Source organism: Cololabis saira, chromosome 19 (assembly GCF_033807715.1).
Source record: "Cololabis saira isolate AMF1-May2022 chromosome 19, fColSai1.1, whole genome shotgun sequence".
NCBI lineage: Eukaryota > Metazoa > Chordata > Actinopteri > Beloniformes > Belonidae > Cololabis > Cololabis saira.
In genome coordinates this window covers 4,723,371-4,744,721 of record NC_084605.1, presented here as the reverse complement: position 1 = coordinate 4,744,721, position 21,351 = coordinate 4,723,371, and the positions used below count along the sequence as shown (strand labels likewise).

Here is a 21,351-nt window from a genome sequence, read left to right as displayed (position 1 = left end):
GTCAGCAACGTCCTCATGCTGCCTCCTCCTTCTGCTTTGCTGTCCTGTCAAATCCCTTTTGGAAGTTGTCGGTGATTTGCTGGCAGGTGGTAGAGGCGCTCTTCAGGTCCGTCTTGGCGTTGTTGGCTGGAAAAAGTAGAATTAAAGTGATGGACGACAACAGCTGGAGCAGCCGCAGCCGTGATGAGGCGGTGGGCAGCATCTCAGCCGATTCCTCTTCTGCACAAATCCCTCAAGATCCTTTTTGCAGTCGAAACAAGGGGACTTAACATGCCAAGAGGGTCAATAGAACTCACAGTAGAGAGGATGCCCCTGCGGTTGAGTGGTCTATCCTGCCATAGAATTTTGAACTTGAAGGTGTCCGACTTGATACACCACTCTACACCCAGCACTCTTTCCATGGGCACAAGCTCCTGGTCCAGGTCCAACTGCTTCACACCTTTAGCTCTGCAGGACTCTGGAATGGCATTGAGCACTTCAGTTCTGTTACTGTACCATTTAGTCAAACAGAATCCCCCTTTAGCGCACAGAGGCATGAGCTCATGACAGAGGGTCAGTGCTTCCTCTTCTGTTGCCACAGCCACCAAACAATCATCCACATGGAGCCTCCTCTTCAGATGGCTTTGACGCTGCTCCACTACTTTCCTGTTATTTGGCATGCTGACAGTTGACCTTTTCAAAGGCAGGGCGACTTGGTAATGACCATTGATGTGCTTAGCTGACTTTGTGACCATGTCCATGAACCTCAGGTCTTCTCTGGACGGACCCACTTGTTCCTCCACAGCAGATTCTGGAAAATCCATCTTAAATTGCTGTTGCCACAGTTCATCCAAATTTACAATGGACACACGATTCACATTCACTGTCTGCTCACAATAATTGGCCTCTCCACTATTTCCTGTTAGCGGTCCATTTATCGTCCAGCCCAGTGCCGTCCTTATAGCGTAAGGTCCATTATGCTCACTGCGGATGACTTCCAGCGGTTCCATGGCTCGTGGGACATTTGTTCCTATCAGCAACTCAATTCCAGCCTCAATCTGTGGTAAGGAGATGTGTTTTAAATATGGCCACCTTGTCAGATCCTTATTTGTGGGTATGTTTGCTTTGTGTACCGGCATTGATAACTGAGTGTACGCTTTTGGCAACTCGATGAAACGGTCATCTTCAAGTGCTGCTACCTCCAACTCTGGCACGATGTAACTACTGACCACCCTCTCCTGCCCCATGGTCCTGAGAAGAATGTTGGCTCTCTTTCCAGACAAATTAAGCTTCTGCTTCAGACTCTCAGTGCAGAAAACGGCAGTGCTTCCCTGGTCCAAAAAAGCATACGTGAAAATGATTTTATTCCCCTTCTTCGCTTTCACTTGGATTGGCACAATAGGAAGCTTGCAATCCATCTCACCAGCCCCTGTAAGCCCACTGGAAAACAAAGTACCATCCACTGTAACCTGGACGCTTCTCTCAGCCGGTTCTGCAGTTGCCACACTATCCTTATGGAGCACAGTCGGGTGTCTTTGGCCACACTTTGAGCAGGAAATCTTCCTTTGGCAATTCTTGCTGATGTGCCCTATGCACAGGCAGCGAAAACAAGCACCATTCTCCTTCAGGAAGTCAATTTTGTCTTTGTGTGCCATTTTTTCCAACCGCGCACACACATCCAATGTGTGTCCTCCAGTGCAGCAGGGACAGATCTTTTTGGCTGAAGGTTTTGTGTCCATGGTTTTATTTACAGATTGAGCTGTTTTCTCCACATGATTTACTGTGGTAGCGAAGCTGGTTCCCCTGACGCTGGAGCGAGGATGAGGTTTGTGTTTGATTTGTTTGGTTGATACAACAGTGTCCTGAATGTTTCCAAACACAGGGTCTATCAAGATTTTCACTTGTTTTTCGACAAAGTTGACAATGTCCACAAACCGTGCTCTCCTATTGTACCTTTCCTGTAGGTCACATGCGTGACACCTCCAGCGGTCACGGAGTTTGTAAGGCAGTTTTCTGATGATTTCCACCATGTTTGTGGGTGTGTCCAGATCATTTAAATACTGCACATCCTCCATGGCATTGCAACATCCACGTAGAAAGAGGCTGTACTCCTGCAGGGCCTTCACATCCTCCGTTTTGATAGTGGGCCACACCAACGCTCTCTCCATGTATGCTGCCGCCACCTTCTGCTCATTACCATAATGCTCTTTCAATAGAACCTTGGCCCTCAGATATCCTCTGTCCGACTCAATGTGCTGGCAGCTCCTCACCAGCTCCTTTGCATGCCCTTTGGTGTACTGTTCGAGGAAGTAAAGTCTGTCACAGTTGTTGTGGGTGTTTTGCTCAACTCCATTTTCAAAAGCTTTAATAAAAGAATGATATTTTAGTGGATTGCCATCGAAAATGGGAATTTCCCTTTTTGGGAGTGCTGAGAGGCATTGTTGTTGTATTAAGAGTGTTGTAATTTCATTTTGTTTTCGCATTATGTCTAGCACACTGTCATTTTGTGATGAGTCAGTTTGTGTAACATTGGCCACTGGATCTCCAGGAGCCATTAAATAACGTTGGAGCATGTAAGATGGACCTGGGGGATGTCCTTTATCAGGTAAGTGGGTGACCTTTGGCTTCACATCTGTCCATGTGGATTCAATTGCTTTGGATTTTGGTTTAACTGGCATTGATGGAACAAATTCTGTGGCGTTGACATCAAGTTGTTTTGAACACGTCTTTTCACAATATGAGTTCATCCCATCTGAAACCTTTGACCTTGATTTACTGCCAACGCTGCCTTTTGATTTCATAACACTTAGTTTTGCCATTTCCTCAGCGATTGTATTTTCCAGTAAAAGCTGTTCCCTTCTTTTACGTAATTTTAACTCCTCTTCATCCAATGCATGCTTTTCCTTTAATGTCTTTTGTTTTGCTATCAAAAGTGCAAGGTTTGCTTCTGTTTTTAAACGAGCAGAAGAACGTGAGGCTAAGGATGAGGAATAATGTGAGCATGATCTCTTGGTTGCGTTTGAGACACTGTCACAGGGCTGTAGTTCATCCTGAGGATCTTTAGTGGGAACAGGTACTGGAGGATGAGCAACAGACACATCTTCTCCCTTTCCAACAGTTACTTGTTCCACATGTTTAATTTCCTTTGGTGGTTGCTCAGAAGTATTTGTCTGAAATGGTGATTTATGCAAATTTTCATTTATCCATTTTTCCACTTGTTCCTTGAACGCATCACTGTAATCCATAATGCTAGAAAACCACTCGTTTTGGTTTTTCTCTTCATCATCAGGAAGCAGTGGCATTAATTCATTGTGTAAGTCAGTGGCCGTTTTACACAGTGCATTCAAGTTGTACAGTTGTGAGGGAATTTCATTTGCGTATCCCTTTGATTTCATTTGCGCTTTTATTTGCGGAATAAGTGCCTTTACTTTGTTAACGGCACTTTTGCGCTCATGTTGCAACCGTTCAATTTTATTTTCCAGAGCTTTGGCCGTCACTTTGACTTGCCTTTTTTCCTTTTCCATGTTTGAACATTCAACAACAGCGTTTATTTGACTCATTTCCTTTAGATTGTATTTTGTACGAAGCAAAACAATCACATTTCATTGAAGATCAACGCATTCAAAGTTCATCCATAGACATTGCATTTGACTCATTGACAGAGCAAATTGATCCAAAACATTTCAACAAGCATTAGGCTTTCTTTCAGACAGCATCAGCCGCCACTTATTTATGCCACAAAGTCCCGACATCAGAATCCAATAAAGCACGGAGAAATCTGCGCCACCTCAATGCGCCAATCCAGCCAGCAACATCCGTTTAATACATCGTCTTCATGATGCATTCCAATCGAGGCGTGTTACAACCAAAAACGTAATAACGGCCAATAACGTAATAACTGCCAATAACGTAATAATTTTGGCCATTTCAAATGTAATAAAGCCAATAGTGTAATAATGTGCCAATAATGTAATAAAACTTTTGAGCCAATAACGTAATAACTTTTTGCCCATAATGTAATAAGGCATTACATTATTGGCTGGTTATTACGTTATTGGCTTGGTATTAAAAAAAACCTTTCAAAATGTAATAACTGGTGCCGATAATGTAATAACACATAAATATGACAGCAGCTCTTGGAAATAAAGTTTTTTTTTTGCAGTTTTTGGGCAGTTAGTGTATGACATATAGTCGTCATATTTATTCATCCAAGATATGTCTCTCTCTCTCTCTCTCTCTCTCTCTCTCTCTCTCTCTCTCTCTCTCTCTCTCTCTCTCTCTCTCTCTCTCTCTCTCTCTCATAATTGTGTGGTCTTTCCCCTCTTTAGCCAAATATTCATAGATGTTCTTGTCTAAACAGGCAATTTTTCATGTGTACCATGCATATACCATAAAATCAGTGTCTCGTTGAGCTGTCAAATGAATTCACCATATATTTTCCTGGACATGAACAATCAAAATTAAATTAAAACTGTTCCTTCTCAAATGAAAAGTAGCTTTCACTCATATTCACAAAATATGGAGCAATACAAACATCTACACAGCTGCTTTATCATTACTGTAAAAAAAACAACTTTGAAACGTCACTTTAGCCAACATGGGGCCTGTAAGCTCAATGTGTTGATGTATTTTTTAATTTTCAAACATGTAAAACAAAGTTAGACATATGAACCCTGCAGAGCATTAATTTTAGATCTCCAACAGCTGGTTTCAGTAGTGATCTATTTGTTGACTGGTTAACAGAAGTGTGTTACAAGCGTCCTGAGGCATCTCTCTCTTCTTCTTCTTGTTTTTATTGTTTATTTCCAATCAAAAAATCTGAAATGCAATATATAATATACATACAGCAAAAACATGAACAAAAAAAATAAAAACTGTTCCTCCTCAAGTGAAAAGTAGCTTTCGCTCATTTACAAATGTGAAAAAAACTTAAAATAGTTGACAAAGGAGGAATCATAACAGACAACTGGCATTATTTCTTCCATTATATGTCTTTGATTTTGTACTGCCCGAAAGTCAGATGAGTAAGGACTATCCAGGCTTTCATCCATGGGCTGTCCTTGCTAAACAACTCCTTTATTCTTATGCTCAGACCACTGTTGCGTCCAGCAGCCTTGTACAGCTTCATAACACTAATAGAACAGTCATTTTCTTTCTCTAGTTCTAGGCTCTCCTCAAGTGTTTCTCTGATATAGAGGTTGGGATGAAATGGTGCCGATAGTGCCTGGAATAAGTGTGAAACCCGATTAAATGTCCCCAGCATGGACATATCTTGAATTAAAGCAAATTCAATAATTCTTGATAAAATCTCTGGAGGCAGGTATTGGCCTGCCTCCAGCCTCTCAGCTCATTTCCAGCATCCTCAATGTATTTGTCAACCAAAGGGTTAGCCATAGACTGTTTATCAGAATTAGCTTCAGTTTGAAACAGAAAGCCAGGTTCATCAGCTATACAAGCAGGTTCATCCGATATAGAGGGGGGGTCGGGATTGTTACAACCAATAGTGTAATAATGTGCCAATAATGTAATAAAACGTTTTTTTTATTACATTATTGGCACATTATTACACTATTGGCTTTATTACATTTGAAATGGCCAAAATTATTACATTATTGGCAGTTATTACGTTATTGGCCGTTATTACGTTTTTGGTTGTAACAAGGCGGATTCCTTAATCCACAAACATTTACAGGTTCAGTCCTACCTGTTCCCAGGTGAGTGGATGGCGTGGTGTGACACTTAGCTGTGGTTCCTCCTTTCTCGGGCCAGTCGGTGCGTGGTGACTTAGTTATTTCTAGTGCGGCTTGATGATTTTCATTAAACGCCTTTTTTGTTGACAAAATGTTGCGGCTACAAACATTTTCTTTAGCCGCCGGAGAGTGTGAGGTTGGATCCTTATTCATATTTGTATGACGCGCTAGTTATGGTGACACATGAGCTGAGATCCAGGATGCCTTTTGCGTGCATTTATTGTTTTAAAACATCAGGCTATCACAGCGCAACAAAATGGTATATGATAGGAATAGAAACCAGTGGATTTAACTGATAACAAAAAGGGTGATGAATGAGTGAATAAAAATGACAAAAAGCGGTCAACAAAAATTACGGCTGCCAACCCTGACTCTCTCTCATCTCATCTAGACCACCTGGTGAGAGCGCACCTTTACGCACGCACACACGCCTACTCCCGTGGGAAACGCCCCCACACACACACACACAGAAATAAACACCGTGATCCTCTGTATGTCTCTTACAATATATATATATATATATATATATATACCGTATTGGCCCGAATATAAGACGACCCTGATTGTAAAACGACCCCCTTTTTCAAGACTCAAATTTGAAAAAAGACTTTTTAAACACCAAATTACATTTTTATACAGAAAATAATTACAGTACATCTTAAACAAATGATTATAACAATATATTCGAGAGAAAAAGCATGTTATTTTGCCTCATTCAAATCATGATCTTGAAGTTTGCATCATAACTTCTTCCACCCACTTTTCTCCAGATTGTCGCTACGTTTCTCCTTTTCTGTTATCTCTTCTGTTATTTTCTTCTCTTTTCTTTCTTACCGCTATTTTTTATTTTTCTTATTCATGCTACTGCTATTTTTATTTTTCTTCTTGGTGACAGGGGTTCGCTTTGGCCTGGGGAGTAAATTTCAGCATTCGCTTTAAAGATATCTGGCGCCATCTAGCGTTGTCAATGGGTATAACGTCTAGACCCCAAATGTAAGCCGACCCCCACTTTTTCAGTCTTATTTCAATGCAAAAAACACCGTCTTATATTCGGGACAATACGGTATATATATATATATATATATATATATATATATATATATATATATATATATATATATATATATATATATATATATATATATATTGTTCGTATAAAATTAAGAAACATAATTATATATTTACATGCTGATTTATCACAGCAAGGGGCCTCCAGCTCAATGAGGCGTCTGCGTTTGTCTATGGAGATGAGGGTCAATTCTGCCATCTGGTGGTGATAAGTAGTAACTGCACAAAGTGTAAAGTTAGAAGAATTAGATTACAAAATTACTTCCTGTTATTTCTTTCAAAATAAAACCAAAAACAAGATCACGACGTTAACGAGTCTCTTTCTAGAGGAACTAGTGCAAAAAACAATCTTCATCTTTCCTCGGACATTAATTAATGTAATTGTAGTCTGTAATCAATGAATACTTCTGTAATTAAGATGAATTACACACGATAATGTGGTTAAATGGAACAAACGAGTAGTTTCTAGTGTCACCACAAGAGGGCAGTCTGTTCTCATCATCACACCAGTCATCAAACTGTCTGTAGAAAAATAAACAAAAGTTAGAAGATGGTTTCTGTTTTGTTTTATTTTAATCTTATTTTCAATGTTATTATTACTGCTGCCTCAGTTTGAACAAGGTTGAAGAATATATAACTGGATAACAGTCTGCTGTAAGGGGCAGTGTGTATTATGGTTACTTTACTTTACTATTTTATTATGTTATTTTACTTCTGTTGTTATTATTACTCACTCCACTTATAAGCTACACCAAGACCTGAATCTGCTTTTCGTTTATCCTGTAAATGGGTGGAATGACAGTAAATAAGTCTGAGTTTTGCTTGTAAAACTAAGTAACAACGTTTTAATGGCTGAACACCACATGAAAAGTAAAAAATAAAAGTCATAAGAAAAGTTCCAAGTTGGTTTGATCTATTAAACGGCATCAATGAAGAAGATAATTGGGAGATATAAAACGTTAAATACTCACAGAAGGAGGATGTTCCAGATGTGGCGCCGTCCTTGGCTGCCTGAGACCGAAGCAACGCCGGTCAGTGTCATGTGACCGACGGACAGAGGTGGACAGAGTACTCAACACCAGTACTTGAGTAAGAGTACAAATACTACTGGTCAAAATTTACTCCGTTACAAGTCAAAGTAGCTCAGTCAAAATATTACTCGAGTAAGAGTAGAAAAGTACTTGCTTTTAAAGGTACTTAAGTATCCAAAAGTAAATGCTTTTAAATTTACTTTAAGTAAAAGTAAAAGTAAGAGTAAGAGTAAATTTCTTATTTTCCACATCAGTAAATTACTATATTTTTTCTAAATTAATTTAAGGATCTTTTAACTCTTGTTTCTGAGAATTCGATGTTGAGTTGTTGAAAGCAGAGAGGTAGTTCTGCTTCGGCAGACACAATAAAAATTTGAAAATAAATGTCTGTGGTTTGTCTGTGCCCTCGTTTTTTACTTGGTCGAACTCACACAAAACAGCGAATTGTCTTTCTTTTCCTGGCGCAGGCGTAGCCATTGTTGCGGCTCTGTCTTGACTTGTTGCGGCTCTGTCTTGACTTGTTGCGGCTCTGTCTTGACAAACGCAGGCTACTTTGGCGGTATCGTTTTGAGGAGGCTTGACGTATTTCTGCTTTACGTACATCCCAATTAACTTTAAAACGCTCCTTCGGGATCTGCCGCTGGGAAAAGATTTCTACATAGCGGGCAATGGGAGGATGATTAAGCGAGGATCAGCTGAGGTAGCCGCTGGTGCGCCAGGTGAGCAGCGGTCCGCTGCATGGAGACGCTGAGGAGATGAAGCCCAACCCGAATCTGAAGATTTAAGAGAGTTTTCTTGTTTATCCGTGGTTCACTGGAATCTAAACGGATGGACTGCTTCGAACTCTATGTTAAGAACTTTGTTGCTACAATCCCTTAATCCAGATATTATTTCATTAAATGAAACGCACCTATCCGGTGATGAAGCAATTGAGTTATTTGGTTATTCTTGGTTTGGAAATAATAGAAACAGGCATATAAGAGCACCAAAGGGCTCTGGAGGAGTTGGTCTTTTGGTTAAAAATGAACTTTTTGACCATTTCAAGATTAAAATTGTGGATAAATCTATGGATGGTATTATTGGGGTATTATTTGAAAACCGACATTTGCAGTACAGCTTTGTGGTTTTTTCCTGTTATTTATCCCCAGAAGGATCTGTAAGAGGAAGAGACTGTAATACATTTTTCAGTAATTTACTTACCCAAGTGTATTCCTTTGATGTGGATGCAATTTATATATGTGGTGACCTAAACAGTCGGATTGCTGATAAAGAAGACTGTATTGAGAATGTAGATACTATTCCAGAGAGGGTTGCAATAGATCTGTCTTCTAACAGTCATGGTGAATCATTTCTAGACTTTCTTAGAGATTCTAAATGCTGTGTTTTAAATGGGAGACTTAATCAAGAAAATGATAATTTCACATCAATATCAGTGAGAGGGAAGGCTGTGGTTGATTATATAGTGACACCTCATGAATGTTTAGAGTCCTGTCTTGAGTTTAAAGTTATTACTCCGACGGACCTTATGGATAGCTGTGACGCAGCCACTGTTGATCTTATTGGAGAAAGGTGTCACTTACCAGATCAATCGTTATTAGTGTTAAAATTTAAGGTGGAGATTCAAGTGAGAGAAGATCATACACCTGTTATTTATCCAAAAAGGCAACGTAGAACTTTCCCTGAACATTTTCTAACTTCTAATATGTGTCGCTCTACTCTGTTGGAACTTACCAGACAACTTGAAACTTGCCAAGGAACACAGAATAATGTTGATAGATGCTATAATTCACTCTGCAATTTGTTAACTTCAGAAATGGATAAATGTCTACCTAGAAACTCTCATAAGGTCCCCAAGAAAAGGTGTTACAAACCCTACTGGAATGTCCATCTTAAAAAACTGTGGAACGACAGGAAAACAGCTGAAAATAATTTTTTACAGTGTAAAGATCCCCTTGTTAAACAGAAAACCAGAGACGAAAATAGGCAAGCACAATCTCTGTTTGATAAAAATCTACGATTTTATAAAAGGAAATTTTGGAAAGGACAGTCTCTAAGATTTGACTACTTACAAACCAATAATCCGCATCAGTTTTGGAAAGAGATTAATAAATTAGGCCCCAAGAGATTACAGACAATACCTATGGAGGTAATAATAAGTGATGATTTGGTTGAAACTAGGAAAGAACTTGTGCTTAAAAAATGGGAGCAAGATTTTGCTGATTTACTTTCTGGAAATCAGATTCCATCAAATTTTGATGATAATTTCCTGAAAGATGCATGTGCTTTAAAAGATGAACTGGAGAGGAATATGGTTCAAGATGAGTATTTGTCTAATTTAATTTTGAATTCTGACATCACTCTGGAGGAAGTGAGAGCTGCTATACATAAGTCAAAGGTGAAGAAAGCTGTAGGTGTGGAGGAAATCCCTAATGAGGTCCTAAAATCACCGTCACTTTTAAATGTCCTCTTCTGTTTGTTTCAATTTTGTTTTAATTACAGTATTGTTCCCTCAGTTTGGTATAAATCCATAATTAAACCCATCCCCAAATCATTAAAAAATGATCCAAGGGTACCTTCAAATTACAGGGGAATCAGCCTTCTTAGTACTGTGTATAAATTATACTCTAGTATATTGAATGCTCGGCTGTCCCAGTATTTAGAAGCTGTAGAATATTTAGTTGATGAGCAGGGTGGTTTTAGAAAAAAGCGAGCTTGTATTGACCATATTCATTCTGTTTCAACTATTGTAAGAACAAGACTTGTAGCTGGTAAATCGACATTTGTATGCTTCGTAGACTTCCAAAAAGCTTTTGACTGGATTCACAGAGATCTGCTCGCTTTAAAACTTTTAAAAGCAGGGGTGAATGGTAGATTCTATAAAACACTTAAATCAATGTATAGTTGTCCTGTTGCCTGTATAGAGATAAATAATATGCAGACAGACTGGTTTAGTACTCCCTTTGGGGTTAAACAAGGTGATATTCTTTCCCCTAATCTGTTTGCTATTTATGTTAATGATTTGGCCCTTACCATTAAAGAATCAAATCTGGGTATACACATGGATGATTTTACTCTCGGGATTCTGTTGTACGTGGATGATATTGCTCTCCTAGCTGAATCGGAGGATGATTTACAGAAAATGTTGAATTTACTTATGATATGGTGTCACAAATGGAGATTATTAATAAATCAAAGTAAAACACAGATTATCCATTTCAGGAAAAAACGTACTCCAAGAAGTAATACGAATATTAGTTTTGGGGAGGTAAGATTGGAATACACATCTACATATAAATATTTAGGATTTACTTTTGATGAATTTATGACGATGGAAGCTGGAATTAAGTTGTTGGCTGATTCAGCTGGGAGGGCGTTAGGGTCTGTGGTCAGCAAGATCAAGATATGTAAAACTCTTGGATATTCTACCTACTCACAACTGTATGATGCCTGTGTCTCCCCCATATTAAATTATGCTTCAGGGGTCTGGGGATATAAGGAGTCTAAGATTGCAGATTCTATACAGAACAGAGCTGCTCGCTGTTTCTTGGGGTTCATAAATTTGCTCCGATCTTGGCCGTTCAAGGTGACATGGGTTGGCTTCCTGGTTCCATAAGACGTAAATGTGAGATGATTAGATTGTGGAATCGTTTACTTAATATGCCGGAAGACAGGATCAATAAGAAAGTTTTTATTTGGAGTAAATTAAATGGTTCACCATGGGCTAAAGAAATATTAGCATTATTTGAAGAGGTTGGATTACAGTATATGTATAGAAATAACTTAACCTGTTCAATAACTTCAATTAGTGAAACGTTTTTTGCTTTATTTAAGACAAAATGGTTAAATGAGATTTTGTTTAAACCCAAATTACGAACATACATCCAAATCAAGCAGAATTATGGCCCCGAACCTTATGTTAACGCAAACCTAACAAGAAATCAAAGGTCTTTAATGGCTCAGCTGAGAACAGGAATCCTTCCCTTGAATCTTGAAGTCGGTAGATTTAAAAACATTCCCGTAGATGAAAGGTTGTGTGAATTATGTGAACTTAACGAAGTGGAAAGTGAATCACATTTTTTGTTATATTGCCCTCTGTATGATGAACTGAGAACTCTATTATTTACTGAAACGTTTGTTAAAAAACCGGAAATGTTCTGGTGCTCTGACGATGATAGAATGGACGGGTTGTTTAGCTTCAATGTTTTTAAGTTGGCTCATTTTGTTTCTGAAGCCTGGAGAAAGCGTCAAGATTGTTTATATGTTTAATTGGTACATGGTCTGTTGTCTGGCTTTCATTTGCTTTATGTTCCTTTCTCTCTTTTTTGGTGTCTTGTAAGCCCATTCGGGCTGGGCACGTCATGTGCATGACACGGAAATAAAAAAAAAATTCAATTCAATTCAATATAATAATATTATATAATGTCATCTTGTTTGGGCCAGGATAAATGGGAAAGAGCGGAGCAGTGCTGCTACTTCTGCTGTGACAGGAGTTGTTACCATGGTAACAACTCCCCCTCCCACGCGATCGGGGCACTAGTCACGTGTTCAGGATGCCCGCTCGTCACTATGACGTAGAGGGGACGCCCAGACGGAATTCCCCGTGTCAAACGTCCCCCATATAAATAATAATAATGTAATAATCCTAGCTGCTCCCGGTTGTCAGGCCAGCGCCGGTGTGTGGCAGCTACAGTCTACAGTGTAAAGCGCTTTGCGGCTGTAGGAGTACAGCTGGAAAGCGTATTATAAGTGTAAGCCATTTACCATAATAATGTAATAATCCGTGTATATATCACGACAACGGATCCCAGATGACTTCGCATAGGTACAATATCCGTGGTGCTCACACGGAATTTTAGCACTTAAACATCATCAAAACACCATTAAAACATCAATAAAACACTGTTAAAACAGTGTTAAAAACATGCTTTTACAAACTGACAGTAACGAACAGTAACATGCGTGTCAAAAACTCATAAATTAGCCACTATAATAAAGATTAATATATACATAATAATAATGTAATAATCCGTGTATATATCACAACAACGGATCCCAATTGACTTCGCACAGTACAATATCCGTGGTGCTCACACGGAATTGACCACTTTCCGTGCTGGTGCCACGGAAAATAGTGGTGAGAGGTCGGGGGCATTCCTTGGATTCTTGTGAGATGGGGGGGGGGGGGGGGCTTCCCTTTTGTACCGGGAAACAGGATGTTCCACTAAAACAGCTGGGTGTGGACGTGACCGGACTCTTGGTCAGAGTGAAACTACATCTGCCGTAACACATGTGGAAGAACAGGCATTAAAAGCGCCAGGTGAGGTGATCCGAGGACGGAGAACAACTGCTGATAACCGGATCAATACTTAAAAGTTTATTTCACTCCTGAACTTTGTCTTTTCTCAAACAGGTGAAGGTAGGAACTCGTTCTCACTTCTGATTTACCTGCAAACTTTGATCATTCTTGTTTTGAAGACAAATCTACATGATTATTAATAACAACATTTTTATTGGTTTTATTATCGATCAGAAACATCGTGATGATCAGCAGATGATTAGTTTTCTTCATCGATCAAACTTTGGTGTTTTTGTTTCCTGGAATGAAGCTGTCCTCTCCAGCATTAAAGTCAGACTGCTGTTTCCTCTGGAGCCTTTCAAAATAAAGCGTGGTTCCAGGAGGAAATTGTTTGCTGCTTGTGTAACTGTTGTGTGATGAGGCTGTGAAGGAGGAGGACACGTGTCTCTGCAGGACAGTTTCACCTCTGAGCTTCTGCACATTTACAGGAACCAGACTCACGTAGAGGCCGAGTCTCTTTCTGCTTGTTCAAGATTTTCAACTTCCTGTTTGTGCATTAAAACTCTGTTCGTCAAAGGATTTAATGTTTTAATCTTAGAAACAGAAAATGAGAAAAGGTGCTGAGAGAAAGCTTCAGAGCAGCTCGGATCAGCAGATACGGCTGTATCAGTGACTTCCTCCACCTCCCACTGGTTTCTGACTGCATTCAAGTGACATAAACACTAAAGAGAGGAGCAAACCAGTGCAGGATCAGCTGGTCTCTGTACAACACCAGTGATGTGTGTTTCCTCTGCAGATGAAGGTGTGTGTGTGAGCTGATGTGTGTTTCCTCTGCAGATGAAGGTGTGTGTGTGAGCTGATGTGGACGTGAATTCAGCAGAATGGACCAGTGTGAGGACGGAGAGGAGGGAGTCCCTCCCTCTAAAACCTCTCTGTGTGGGGAACATGAGAGTCGGAGCAAAGATCAGAGGTGAGATGAGCATCTCTAACTGTCCCTGACTCTGCTGCATGTCAGAGCTCAAGACTCACATCACCAAACCTCATTATTACAGGAGTCAACCTGGACCTGGACCTGGACCTGGACCTGGACCTGGACCTGGACCTGGACCTGGACCCAGCTGTGTGTCCTTGAAGAGCAACCAGTCAAAGGAATATGTTATTAACTTTAAAGGAGAGCAACGTTCTGCTGTAAAGAGGTGAGTGTATCCAAACGCTGCCAAATGATTTGTATTTTTGTACTTTTTAAATAGAGTAAATATTTTTATCTGTATAACCTGTTTTTCATATAAATAGAATATTTACATTTTGAACTTTTGTCTTCTATCAGGGTTTATCAGAAAATAGACTCTCTTGAACATGAACCCAGCTGTTTTTCCTTGAAGAGCGACCAGTCAAAGGAATATGTTATTAACTTTAAAGGAGACCAACAGTCTTCTTCAGAGAGGTGAGATTTATTTAAACGAATTAAATGTATTTAAATCAGTCCTCATGTTAGGAAATGTCCACATGTTTCTTCCTGAGTAGATCCATGTAGTCCTGGACCCCTTTGGTCCTCCATCACCTGATTCAATTCAATTCAATTTTATTTATATAGCGTCTAATACAACAAAAGTTGTCTCTAGATGCTTTCCAGAGACCCAGAACATAAACCCCAGAGCAATTATTACATAAAAAATGGCAGGTAAAAACTCCCATAGTGGGAGAAAAACCTTAAGCCAAACAGTGGCAAGAAAAACTCCCCTTTAGGAGGGAAGAAACCTTGAGCAGGACCTGGATCATAAGGGGGGACCCTCCTGCTAAAGGCCAGACTGGTGGGTCAGGGACGGCAACAGCACAGCAGGCAGGTGGAAGCAGCAACGGGATGACTGGGGGTGGGGACAGCAGGCCAGCACGCAGCTCCCGAAGCTCCGGCCCAATCAGCAAGTCCCAGGTTGGGGTGCAGGGTCAGGGAAAGGTTGAGAAGGGGCAGGGCCAGGGAGAGGAGTCTTGACGGACAAATCTCTCCCCCGCCTGCCCGGGCCGTTACCCTGCCCCTCGCACTCCCACACTGCAGGTTCCGGTGTTGTGCATTCAGAGATGCTCTTCCCCACCGGCAGAGGATGCTGCACCATGTACAAAAGAGAAAAAAGAGAAGAAAAGGGGGGGCCAGCACAAGAAACTACAGGAGCGACTCTAACACACTAGAGTTTACACTACCTAGAGATTTACCAACACCAGCTAGAGGTTTACTAAACACTAACTATAGGCTTTACTAAACAGAAAGGTTTTACGTTAAGTTTTAAAGGTGGAGGTGGTGTCAGCCTCCTTAACCCAGATTGGATGTTGGTTCCAAAGTAATGGTGCCTGATAGCAGAACGCCCGCCCTCCAAATCTACAATTACGAGTAATCCTGCACTTTGAGAACGGAGAGCTCTGCCAGGAACATAAGGCATCTGTGCAAATATTGCGGTGCTAAGCCGTTTTGGGCTTTATTTGGATTCTGAAATTTACAGGTAACCAATGAAGCGATGCTAACACTGGAGAGACGTGGTCTCTCCTGCTGATTCCTGTCAGTACTCGTGCTGCTGCATTTTGGATCAGCTGGAGCCTATTCAGCAAATTACTTGGACATCCTGCTAATAACACATTACAGTAATCTAGTCACAAGCCTATCATGAGAAGAAGAAAAACAAGGACCGTTACGTCGCCCGGATCGGCGTCACCGGGGCCCCGCCCTGGAGCCAGGCCTGGGGTCGGGGCTCGTAGGCGAGCGCCTGGTGGCCGGGTCTTTGCCCGTGGGACCCGGCCGGGCTCAGCCCGAAACGGCGACGCGGGTCCGCCTTCCAGTAGGCCCACCACCCGCAGGAAGGACCATGGCAGGCCGGTGCATTGTGGGCTGGGTAGCAGTCGTGGCGGGGTGCCTCGACGACCCAATCCCTGGACATCAACCCTCACAGTGGGGACATGGAATGTCACCTCGCTGGGGGGGAAGGAGCCGGAGCTTGTGCGTGAGGTTGAGAGATACCGGCTAGAGATAGTCGGGCTCACCTCCACACATAGCTTGGGCTCTGGAACCCAGCTCCTTGAAGGGGGCTGGACCCTCCACTACTCTGGAGTTGCCCAGGGTGAGAGGCGGCGGGCTGGTGTGGGCTTGGTTATAGCCCCCCAGCTCAGCCGCCATGTGTTGGAGTTCACCCCGGTGAACGAGAGGGTCGCTTCCCTGCGCCTTCGGGTCGGGGATAGGTCTCTCACTGTTGTTTGTGCCTACGGGCCAAACAGCAGTGGGGAGTACCCGGCCTTCTTGGAGTCCCTGGGAGGAGTACTTGATAGTGCTCCAACTGGGGACTCCATTGTTCTACTGGGGGACTTCAACGCTCACGTGGGCAATGACAGTGATACCTGGAGAGGCGTGATTGGGAGGAACGGCCTCCCCGATCTGAACCCGAGTGGTGTTTTGTTGTTGGACTTCTGTGCGAGTCACAGTTTGTCCATCACGAACACCATGTTCAGGCATAAGGGTGTCCATCAGTGCACGTGGCACCAGGACACCCTAGGCCGGAGGTCAATGATCGACTTTGTTGTCGTTTCATCTGGCCTTCGGCCGCATGTCTTGGACACTCGGGTGAAGAGAGGGGCTGAGCTGTCAACTGATCACCACCTGGTGGTGAGTTGGATGCGCTGGCGGAGGAGGAGGTTGGACAGACCGGGCAGACCCAAACGGATTGTGAGGGTCTGTTGGGAACGTCTGGCTGAGCCCTCTGTCAGGGACATCTTCAACTCCCACCTCCGGGAGAGCTTCTCTCGGATCCCGGGGGAGGCGGGGGACATCGAGTCCGAGTGGACCATGTTCTCTGCCTCCATTGTCAACGCGGCGGCTCGAAGCTGCGGACGCAAGGTCTCCGGTGCCTGTCGTGGCGGCAATCCTAGAACCCGGTGGTGGACACCGGAAGTACAGGATGCCGTCAGACTGAAGAAGGAGTCCTACCGGGCTATGTTGGCCGGTGGGACTCCTGACGCAGTAGATAGGTACCGGCAGGCCAAGCGGGCCGCGGCTCGGGCAGTCTTGGAGGCAAAAACTCGGGTCTGGGAGGAGTTCGGGGAGGCCATGGAGGAGGACTTTCGGTCGGCCTCGAGGAAATTCTGGAGGACCGTTCGGCGCCTCAGAAGGGGGAAGCAGTACTCTGCCGGCACCATTTATGGTGCTGGTGGGGAGCTGTTGACCTCGACTGGGGACATTGTCGGACGGTGGAAGGAATACTTTGAGGATCTCCTTAACCCGACTGACATGCCTTCCACTGAGGAAGCAGAGGGTTGGGGCTCGGAGGCGTGCTCATCTATCACCCAAGCCGAGGTCACCGAGGTGGTTCGTAAGCTCCTCGGTGGCCGGGCACCGGGGGTGGATGAGATTCGCCCTGAGTACCTCAAGTCTCTGGATGTCGTAGGGCTGTCTTGGCTGACACGCCTGTGCGACATTGCATGGAGGAAGGGGACAGTACCGCTGGGGTGGCAAACCGGGGTGGTGGTCCCTCTGTTTAAAAAGGGGGACCGGAGAGTGTGTTCCAACTACAGGGGGATCACACTTCTCAGCCTCCCGGGGAAAGTCTACGCCAGGGTACTGGAGAGGAGATTACGGCCGATAGTCGAACCTCGGATTCAGGAGGAACAATGCGGTTTTCGTCCCGGTCGTGGAACACTGGACCAGCTCTATACCCTCCGCAGGGTGCTCGAGGGTTCATGGGAATTTGCCCAACCAGTCTACATGTGTTTTGTGGATCTGGAGAAGGCATTTGACCGTGTCCCTCGTGCCATTCTGTGGGGGGTGCTGAGTGAGTATGGAGTCCGGGGCCCTCTACTAAGGGCTGTCCGGTCTCTGTATGATCGAAGCAGGAGTCTGGTTCGCATTGCCGGCAGTAAGTCAGACTTGTTCCCGGTGCATGTTGGACTCCGGCAGGGCTGCCCTTTGTCACCGGTCCTGTTCATAATTTTTATGGACAGGATTTCTAGGCGCAGCCAGGGGCCGGAGGGGATCCGGTTTGGGAACCTCAGGATTTCATCTCTGCTTTTTGCAGATGATGTTGTCCTGTTGGCTTCATCAGACCGGGACCTCCAGCATGTGCTGGGGCGGTTTGCGGCCGAGTGCGACGCGGCAGGGATGAGAATCAGCACCTCCAAGACCGAGGCCATGGTTCTCGACCGGAAAAGGGTGGCATGCCTTCTCCGGGTGGGTGGAGAAGTCCTGCCTCAGGTGGAGGAGTTCAAGTATCTCGGGATCTTGTTCACGAGTGAGGGAACAATGGAGCGTGAGATTGACAGGCGGATCGGTGCAGCGTCCGCAGTAATGCGGTCGATGTACTGGACCGTCGTGGTAAAGAGGGAGCTGAGTCGAAAGGCGAAGCTCTCGATTTACCGGTCAATCTACGCCCCTACCCTCACCTATGGTCATGAACTTTGGGTAGTGACCGAAAGGACAAGATCGCGGATACAAGCGGCCGAGATGAGTTTCCTCCGCAGGGTGGCTGGACGCTCCCTTAGAGATAGGGTGAGGAGTTCGGTCACCCGGGAGGAGCTCGGAGTCGAGCCGCTACTCCTCCACATTGAGAGGAGTCAGCTGAGGTGGCTTGGGCATCTGTACCGGATGCCTCCTGGACGCCTCCCTAGGGAGGTGTTCCAGGCATGTCCCACCGGGAGGAGACCCCGGGGAAGACCCAGGACACGCTGGAGAGACTATGTCTCTCGGCTGGCCTGGGAACGCCTCGGACTCCCCCCGGAAGAGCTGGAGGAGGTGTCTGGGGTGAGGGAAGTCTGGGCATCCCTGCTGAGGCTGCTGCCCCCGCGACCCGGTAACGGATAAGCGGGAGAAGATGAAGTGAAGTGAAGTGAAGTAATCTAGTCTAGAAGATACAAACGCATGAACTAGTTTTTCAGCATCACTCTGCGAGAGGATTTTCCTAATCTTTGCAATATTACGGAGATGGAAAAATGCTATTTTACAAACCTCATTAACATATGGTTTAAACTACAAATCCTGATCGAAAACAACACCAAGGTTTCTCACAGTGGCACTGGAAGCCATCGCAACACCATCTAATCTCTTCCTAAGATGCTCTGGACCAAGAATGAGAACCTCTGTTTTATCTGAATTTAGAAGCAAGAAATGTCTGGACATCCAGTCCTTGATGTCCCTAAGACATGCCTGAAGTTTAACTAACGGTTCAGTTTCATCCGGCTTCATAGACAAATAGAGCTGCGTATCATCAGCATAGCAATGAAAGTGTATGCCGTGATTCTGGATTATACTTCCCAATGGCTGCATGTATAAACTGAACAAGATTGGCCCTAGCACTGAACCCTGCGGGACACCATAACAGACCCTTGACTGTTCTGAAGAAACGTCATGTACATGAACAAACTGGAACCTGTCAGATAGATATGATTTAAACCAACATAGAGCTGTCCCTTTAATCCCAACAACATGCTCTAACCTGTGCAGTAAAATGCCATGATCTATAGTGTCAAAAGCAGCACTGAGGTCCAGTAGAACCAATATGGACACTAATCCCTTATCTGAGGCCATAACGAGGTCATTCGTGACTCGAACCAGTGCTGTCTCTGTGCTATGATGCATTCTGAACCCTGACTGAAAGTCTTCAAAACAGATCATTTCTATACAAATAGTCACATAACTGGCTTGAAACTGCCTTTTCCAGAATTTTAGATACGAATGGAAGGTTGGAAATTGGTCTATAATTAGCTAAGGTGTCTGGGTCAAGAGAAGGTTTTTAGTAAAGGTTTAATTACTGCAACTTTGAAAACCTGTGGTACATATCCTAAACGTAGGGATAGGTGCACTGCACTGCTCCACAGAGTTGTGACTCTTTGTCAGCCTGGCCACAGTGCTGAACAGAAAACTAGGTTACTTTTGTTATCCTCTATCAACGTTGAATAATAAGCTGTTCTGGCTTTGCGAATGGCTTTTTTTTTACTATTAAAATATCTTTCCATTCACGATAAGAGTCTACAGACTTACAAGAGTGTCACTTCCTTTCCATTTTACGCACGTTTTGTTTCAACATGCGGATATCTGAATTATACCAGGGAGTTAAGCTCCTATGGTTGGAAACCCAAATCAGCAGTGTTACTAGCAAGGAAATCAACATCTGCAGAGGTAGAACCCAGGTCACTGGCCTCGACTACATCACTATTTTCCACTGTCGTAAGATGAGCAATGGCCTCCCTAAATTTAGCAATAGCTTCATCAGACAAACATCTGCTAAAATAATACCTCCTATTTTGCACTTCAACATCGACAATATTAAATTCAAACGTTATTAAATAATGGTCGGATAAAAGGGAGTTTACAGGTGACACCAACAGACCATCAGTTTCAACACCGTAGGTGAGAACGAGATCCAGAGTATGATCAAAAGAGTGCGTCGGTTTATCCACTTTTTGTGAGATACCCATTGATTCTAGAAGAGAATCGAAAGCTAATTTAAGATTATCGCTTTCAACATCCATATGAATATTAAAGTCACCCACTCTGATTAATTTATCTGTACTGATCAATAATCCAGATAGGAAATCTGAAAATTCAGACAGAAACTCTAGATAAGCACCAGCAGGGGGCCGGTATAATACCACAAAAAAAACTGACTTTTCTGATTTCCAGCTCGGAAATTTCAGACCAAGCGTGAGGCTTTCAAGTGTATTATAATTGCACTTAGGTTCAATTTTTGTTTGGAGACTGGAGTTATAAATTGCTGCGACTCCTCCGCCTCGGCCCGTGCTTCTAGGAATGTGATGATTAAAATAGCCGGGCGGAGTCGATTCATTCAAACTAACATACTCTTCCTCCTGTAACCATGTTTCTGTTAACCAGAAAATATCACTCCTGCTCTCTCCTGTAATTATATCGTTTATTAACAGAGACTTGGAGCTTAGCGATCGTATATTTAGTAGTCCGCATCTCATTTTTCGGTTTCTTATTGGTACCAAATGTGCATTGGTTTGAATTTTTACAAGGTTATTTTTGTTAACGCCTCTATAACGCCGCACCTGGTGAACTTTTGGAGGGCGGGGAACTGCAACCACTTCTATTTTGCTAGGCACCTGGTTAGAGTCGCCAATTACATCATGTAATCCTACAGTTTTAGAGTCGCTAATTACATCATGTAATCCTACAGTTTTAGAGTCGCTAATTACATCATGTAATCCTACAGTTTTATTGGCAGGCGTTGGTCCTCGAGAA

General features: G+C 43.2%; 1 protein-coding gene across 1 annotated transcript in view; it reads left to right on the top strand.

The window, feature by feature from the left end:
• The window catches only part of LOC133419731 (NLR family CARD domain-containing protein 3-like), a gene marked incomplete at its 3' end in the record, with an annotated part of 116,300 nt that overhangs the window by 61,466 nt on the left and 33,483 nt on the right, over positions 1 to 21,351 (top strand). The window contains exons 2-3 of the mRNA XM_061709134.1: positions 14,177 to 14,320; positions 14,452 to 14,568. Of these exons, the coding sequence (XP_061565118.1) occupies positions 14,177 to 14,320; positions 14,452 to 14,568 (261 nt within the window). The remainder of the gene's footprint in view (positions 1 to 14,176; positions 14,321 to 14,451; positions 14,569 to 21,351) is intronic.